Below are 7516 nucleotides of genomic sequence, written 5' to 3'. Positions count from 1 at the left end.
TCACTGCCTAGTATGGTAACTGCTCGGCCTCTGACCGCAAAGCACTACAGAGGGTAGTGCGTACGGCCCAGTACATCACTGGGGACAAGCTTCCTGCCATCCAGGACCTCTATACAAGGCGGTAAAGGCCCTAAAAATTACCAAAGACTCCAGACACCCCAGTCATAGACTGTTCTCTCTGCTACCGCACGGCATGTGGTGCCGGAGCGCCAAGTCTAGGTCCAAAAGGCTTCTTAATAACAGCTTCTACCCCAAAGCCATAAGACTGCTGAACAATCAATCAAATGGCTACCTGGACTATTTGCATTGACACCGCCCCTCCCACCTTTGTTTTTACACTGCTGCTACTCTCTGTTTGTTATCTATGCATAGTCACTTTACCCCTACCTACATGTACAGATTACCTCAACTAACCTGTACTATCTATGTACAGTCACTTTACCCCTACCTACATGTACATATTACTTAAATTACCTCAACTAAGCTGTGCCCCCACACATTTTGTTTTGAATCCAAATTGTGATTTTGAAATGTCTTGTATGTGTTTCAGGTAAGAGAGAGTCTTTGATATTTTTTATCCATTTTTATTCTGCAATATTTTCTCATATTCAAGTGTGAATGACAAAAAAGTCAGTGATTTCTTAGAAAGCTAAATACAATAAGCATTGGATCAAGGCACATACACGACTGGCCAAAGGGCATTCAATAGCACTTTGGTTTTCAGTTCAGGGATTCTCGAAAGACAGGACAATTGTTTCAAGAATCCCTGAGCAACTTTGTAAAGAGCAATTCACTTTGTAAAGAACAAATTCTACTTCATAAAGAACAATTAAACTTTGAAATTGTGGCAACATAGAAGTAGTCAATCTGGGGGGGGAGGGTGGGGGGGGACTAATCATAAACAAGGAAATAGGTGATGCTCAGTTTGTATTCAAAATGAAAGCCAATGTGTTGTTTATTTATATAACTTTTTTTTAAACAGACCGGTGTGAATCTAAGCTATGTTTGAGGGTAACGTTTGGATGACATATGGTACAAGGGACTGGAGAATGCCATCCATTGTAGTTTAGCCTTTGTGTTGAACAAATAGATTTAGTTGGTGTTCTTTATGTCATCTATGTTGTCAGCCTGGCCACCCTGCATGGGTTAATCCCATTCTGGGTAATGGCCCTAAAGGTCTGTGTGCTTCATCTGCCCTGTGCTGTGGCCTGACGCACACATACACGCACACACATACACGCATACATACACACACACACACACGCACACATACACGCACACACACACACATACACACACACACACATACACACACACACACACATACACACACACACACACACATACACACACGCACGCACGCACATACACGCACACACACTCACACAAACGCATGCAAACACACGCACACACACACACAAACACACACACACACACACACACACAGGAGCCGTGCCCGCCTGGGTGTCTGTTCGATCTCTCGTGTTTCTGTGTTTTTTTCCAAACAGAGGAACTAAATGAACAGCAGTAAAACAGGACATATCTAGTCATGGTTCCAGAGATAGTCAGATACATGTAGGAGACTGCTCTCTGCTTGTCTCTCCTCAGAGAACGAGTGCCCGCTGTCTCCCTGGTTCTTCTCAGTTAATCAGCTGGGTCCTAGTTTTGATCATTTTCATTTGATTTTTTTTGTTGCTTTTTTTGGGGGGTTTTACCGAACAGCCACAAAACGAGTGTAAAGACCTGTGCTTTATTCTACAAGGTACTCTAAAGTCTGATTGTTCAACACAGCAATGAAAACCCACTTTCACAGTTGACAAGTCTTTATATCTCAGTAGAACAGTTTGTTTTTTTATAGTTGGTTGTTAGGGTAACCGTAAGCCCCCCAAAAAATAAAAATAAAATAAAATACAATACAAATTACTACCAACCCTAAAATATAGAATTGCAGTTTTAGTTACAACATACACTGACCTGCGGCTCAGTGATGGCCCTACTATCTGTGAACCACATTTCTTCTCCTCTTTGTCATAAAATGTCCTTAAATATAAATTATATGAGCAAATGTACAGAAGAACATTGCTTCCCCACTCAGTCTTGTAGATCCAGTGTTTTATAACAAAGTTTTTTTAGCCACTTTAGTTTCATGTCATCAACGAACGCACTCATTTATAACAAAATGTTCCCGCGTCATCAATATCATGAATGGGAGTGGTCTGAATCAGGTATTCCGCTGTCTCTGTAGCTTCTGTTGCTAATACTGGTCTCGCTGTGCGGGCTCTTGTACAGACTCAATCCGTTCGGAGGGAAAATCGTATGTATCACAAACTCCTCTTTGGACACGGGCACGGGGTGTATGGGGATCATCTGAAAAGAGGCCTCTCGTATCTCCAAGATTGAGTTATCCTTTTTCGTCCCCGCCTCGGCGTAATCGTCCTTCCTCCGACGGCCCTTGTTGTAGGTGCAATTCCTGGAAAACAGTGAACTGTTCCTGTGCACGTACCAGCACACAAACGCCAGCATTAATATTGCCAACAGAGCCACGGCCCCTCCGATGATCGCGGCTAAAGGCAGACTGGAATTGTTGTAAGGCTCCTTTTCCTGCTCGCGGTTCAGTGTGGTGGTGGGTTTGTAAGCCTTCAGAGAACTGGTCTCTGTCTCTATGCAAACTGGTGTCTCGTCCGTCAAGTAAATGTTGCTGGTCTCCATGGGAACCATGCATATCCTGTACGAGGATTCCGGTTCTAGAGCTGTTAGGAGGTACTCCTTCTTCTCGCCCTGCACGATGGTCTCCGTGATGGAACCGAACGAAGGGTTGTGGCCCAGTTTTAACCAGCTGAGCCTCATGGCAGTCAAGGGTACAGAAACCCTCCAGGAGATGTGCACTGTCTCTGCACTGCTCGACTTCACGCTGATCCTGATGATCTTTCTTCCTGATGGTGTCGTAGTACTTCGGTAGTTCTTATTCCTGTCAGGCATTCTCACCACCGGTCTTTTGGTCACAAAGGAGGGCCATTGGGGTTGTGAGGGCAGTAAGGTGTTAGAGACAGTGCTGGTCTCGGTAAGGTCCCCCTGGCCCCTGCCCAAGTCAGATCCTCCACAGTCAAACAAGTCCATGGACAAATCCTTGATAGCCATGCCCTTGACCTTGTCTGGTCCCTGGCACATAAACCCTCGGACGTTGACTTTTGTCGGCAGCGACCTTAACCAGTCTCTCACCCACTTCATCCGGCAAGTGCACTGCCACGGGTTGTTACGGAGCAGGAGCTGCGTGAGGTTATCCAGGTCTTCGAACACTCCATGAGGCAGACTGCTCAAGTTGTTGCCTGATAGATCCAACCGATACAGCTGCCTGAGGAAAGCAAAAGCTCCGGCCGGTACCCGGTTGATGTGGTTGTCTTGGAGCTGCAGTTTCTCCAAACTGGTTCCTGGTAAGTTAGCCGGCGGCGACGTAAGGGTGTTTCTCACCAGGGAGAGCTCGGTGAGATTAATCAGGTTGATGAAGGCCATTTCGCCGATGCCGCGGTTGTTGAGCAGGTTCCCGTCCAGGACGAGTCTCTTCAGGTTGATCAGGTCCTGCAGGGATGCCTCTGATATTGACGAGATGCGGTTGTCGTCGAAGCGCAGCTCCTCGATGGTCTGCGGAAGGCCGGACGGGATGGTGCTCAGATGGTTCCTGGAGAGAAAGAGTAGTCTCAGGTGATTGCTGTCCCTGAACGCTCCTTCCTCGATGCTCACCGCCGAGACGGAGTTATCATCCAGGTGTAGCTCCTCGATCAGCGGGATCTGACCCAGCGACGCATGCGTAATCATGCGGATATTATTCTCCTGTAGATGCAGCTCTTTGACCCCGATCGGCAGGTTTTGGGGGAACTCGTCCAGATTATTGCAGTACAGATAGATCTTCTCGACGTTGCTTAGCCTCTTCAGATCGGTGGGGATGCCGGCGCTCTTGATCCTGTTGTTTTGGAGGAAGAGAATAGTAGCATCTAGCGGAATGCCGGTAGGGATAGAGGTGAGGCCTCGATCATTACAGTAGATGAAGGTCCCATCACACCGGCAGGCCGAGGGGCAGGAGGCGGAGGTCACCAGAGGGTTAGCCAGACCCAGAAGTAGTCCTACCCTAGTCAAGAACAGCAGGAAGTTCTTGCATTGGGCGGCCATCTTGTTTTGAGGTTGTGGTGTCTTCTCCCTAGGAAGGAGACAGAAAGGGTAAAGTTAATGCACAAGGCTTTTACAGGGAAGCCAAACCCCTGGTTTCTAATAAATGCTCTTTGTTGGAATTGTCCTTCATCAAGCCTGTTCTTCATTAATCTGCAATATTAGATATGACATGTAGGCCTTTTTGCTGACTTAAATTGATATAAATCGTTACTTTTACAATTCACAGAAAATAAATTTGAGCATCTTGCAAGGCTAAAACTGCATTGAGTGCTAATGGCTGTTTCCAGGGAACATATAAAGTACATTTCCCTCAGACTTTAGAGACTTCATACATTTACAATGTATTTCCCTTTCCCTCATTTCCTGTTTGGAGAAAATCCTACAGCATGTGGGTTCCTGCTACTGAATTGAATCCCTGTGCTTTGGCTTTTTGGCTTTAGCTTGTGAAACGTAATAGCTTGGCCTTAGTTGTTTTACATGTTTCTGGATCTTTCTGAAGGCTGCCTTTCATCACTGCTAGACTGTGTGTGTATGTGAACAAAGCCAGGCCTTGTGATGAACTGTTGTGAAATCCTCTCTCTCTATTTTTCTCTCTTGCTCTCTCTCTCTCTCTCTCTCTTTCTCTCTTTCTCTCTCTAATTTGCAGACTCATTACCATATGTGGAACAGGGTGAACCAAACTGAGCTTCACTCAGTCAGTCATCCCTTCACCAACCTACATGGCTGATCTGTTCAGTGCTTGGCTGTGACTGGTAGCCAGAGCTGTGACTGGTAGTCAGGCTGTGACTGGTAGTCAGAGTTGTGACTGGTAGCCAGAGTTGTGACTGGTAGCCAGAGTTGTGACTGGTAGTCAGAGTTGTGACTGGTAGCCAGAGTTGGGACTGGTAGTCAGAGTTGTGACTGGTAGCCAGAGTTATGACTGGTAGTCAGAGTTGTGACTGGTAGCCAGAGTTGTGACTGGTAGTCAGAGTTGTGACTGGTAGTCAGAGTTGTGACTGGTAGTCAGAGTTGTGACTGGTAGCCAGAGTTGTGACTGGTAGCCAGAGTTGTGACTGGTAGTCAGAGTTATGACTGGTAGCCAGAGTTGTGACTGGTAGTCAGAGTTGTGACTGGTAGCCAGAGTTGTGACTGGTAGTCAGAGCTGTGACTGGTAGTCAGAGTTGTGACTGGTAGTCAGAGTTGTGACTGGTAGCCAGAGTTGTGACTGGTAGTTAGAGTTGTGACTGGTAGCCAGAGTTGGGACTGGTAGTCAGAGTTGTGACTGGTAGCCAGAGTTGTGACTGGTAGTCAGAGTTGTGACTGGTAGTCAGAGTTGTGACTGGTAGTCAGAGTTGTGACTGGTAGTCAGAGTTGTGACTGGTAGCCAGAGTTGTGACTGGTAGCCAGAGTTGTGACTGGTAGTCAGAGTTGTGACTGGTAGCCAGAGTTGTGACTGGTAGCCAGAGTTGTGACTGGTAGCCAGAGTTGTGACTGGTAGTCAGAGCTGTGACTGGTAGTCAGAGTTGTGACTGGGAGTCAGAGTTGTGACTGGTAGTCAGAGTTGTGACTGGTAGTCAGAGTTGTGACTGGTAGCCAGAGTTGTGACTGGTAGTCAGAGTTGTGACTCGTAGTCCGAGTTGTGACTGGTAGCCAGAGTTGTGACTGGTAGCCAGAGTTGTGACTGGTAGTCAGAGTTGTGACTGGTAGCCAGAGTTGTGACTGGTAGTCAGAGTTGTGACTGGTAGTCAGAGTTGTGACTGGTAGCCAGAGTTGTGACTGGTAGTCAGAGTTGTGAATGGTAGTCAGAGTTGTGACTGGTAGTCAGAGTTGTGACTGGTCGTCAGAGTTGTGACTGGTAGTCAGAGTTGTGACTGGTATCCAGAGTTGTGACTGGTAGTCAGAGTTGTGACTGGTAGTCAGAGTTGTGACTGGTAGCCACAGTTGTGACTGGTAGCCAGAGTTGTGACTGGTAGTCAGAGTTGTGACTGGTAGTCAGAGTTGTGACTGGTAGTCAGAGTTGTGACTGGTAGCCAGAGTTGTGACTGGTAGTCAGAGTTGTGACTGGTAGCCAGAGTTGGGACTGGTAGTCAGAGTTGTGACTAGTAGCCAGAGTTGTGACTGGTAGTCAGAGTTGTGACTGGTAGCCAGAGTTGTGACTGGTAGTCAGAGTTGTGACTGGTAGTCAGAGTTGTGACTGGTAGTCAGAGTTGTGACTGGTAGCCAGAGTTGTGACTGGTAGCCAGAGTTGTGACTGGTAGTCAGAGTTGTGACTGGTAGCCAGAGTTGTGACTGGTAGTCAGAGTTGTGACTGGTAGCCAGAGTTGTGACTGGTAGTCAGAGCTGTGACTGGTAGTCAGAGTTGTGACTGGTAGTCAGAGTTGTGACTGGTAGTCAGAGTTGTGACTCGTAGTCAGAGTTGTGACTGGTAGCCAGAGTTGTGACTGGTAGCCAGAGTTGTGACTGGTAGTCAGAGTTGTGACTGGTAGCCAGAGTTGTGACTGGTAGTCAGAGTTGTGACTGGTAGTCAGAGTTGTGACTGGTAGTCAGAGTTGTGACTGGTAGTCAGAGTTGTGACTGGTAGTCAGAGTTGTGACTGGTAGTCAGAGTTGTGACTGGTAGTCAGAGTTGTGACTGGTAGTCAGAGTTGTGACTGGTAGTCAGAGTTGTGACTGGTAGTCAGAGTTGTGACTGGTAGTCATAGTTGTGACTGGTAGCCAGAGTTGTGACTGGTAGTCAGGCTGTGACTGGTAGTCAGAGTTGTGACTGGTAGCCAGAGTTGTGACTGGTAGTCAGAGTTGTGACTGGTAGTCAGAGTTGTGACTGGTAGTCAGAGTTGTGACTGGTAGTCAGAGTTGTGACTGGTAGTCAGAGTTGTGACTGGTAGCCAGAGTTGTGACTGGTAGTCAGGCTGTGACTGGTAGTCAGAGTTGTGACTGGTAGCCAGAGTTGTGACTGGTAGCCAGAGTTGTGACTGGTAGTCAGGCTGTGACTGGTAGTAGAGTTGTGACTGGTAGCCAGAGTTGTGACTGGTAGTCAGAGTTGTGACTGGTAGTCAGAGTTGTGACTGGTAGCCACAGTTGTGACTGGTAGCCAGAGTTGTGACTGGTAGTCAGAGTTGTGACTGGTAGTCAGAGTTGTGACTGGTAGTCAGAGTTGTGACTGGTAGCCAGAGTTGTGACTGGTAGTCAGAGTTGTGACTGGTAGTCAGAGTTGTGACTGGTAGTCAGAGTTGTGACTGGTAGACAGAGTTGTGACTGGTAGTCAGAGTTATGACTGGTAGTCAGAGTTGTGACTGGTAGTCAGAGTTGTGACTGGTAGTCAGAGTTGTGACTGGTAGTCAGAGTTGTGACTGGTAGTCAGAGTTGTGACTGGT

At 47.3% G+C, this 7516-nt stretch overlaps 1 protein-coding gene across 1 annotated transcript in view; it reads right to left on the bottom strand.

Moving 5' to 3' along the window:
- Nucleotides 1-581: 581 nt before the first annotated feature.
- The window catches only part of LOC139376995 (leucine-rich repeat transmembrane protein FLRT3-like), a 29111-nt gene continuing 22176 nt past the window's right edge, over nucleotides 582-7516 (bottom strand). Inside the window, exon 3 of the mRNA XM_071120044.1 lies at nucleotides 582-4192. Coding sequence (XP_070976145.1) covers nucleotides 2200-4164 — 1965 coding nt within the window. The 5' untranslated portion in view covers nucleotides 4165-4192 and the 3' untranslated portion in view covers nucleotides 582-2199. The remainder of the gene's footprint in view (nucleotides 4193-7516) is intronic.

The sequence above is a fragment of the Oncorhynchus clarkii genome, chromosome 20 (genome assembly GCF_045791955.1).
Source record: "Oncorhynchus clarkii lewisi isolate Uvic-CL-2024 chromosome 20, UVic_Ocla_1.0, whole genome shotgun sequence".
NCBI lineage: Eukaryota > Metazoa > Chordata > Actinopteri > Salmoniformes > Salmonidae > Oncorhynchus > Oncorhynchus clarkii.
The sequence above is the reverse complement of the archived record's forward strand: the minus strand, read 5'-3'. Positions and strand labels throughout refer to the sequence as shown.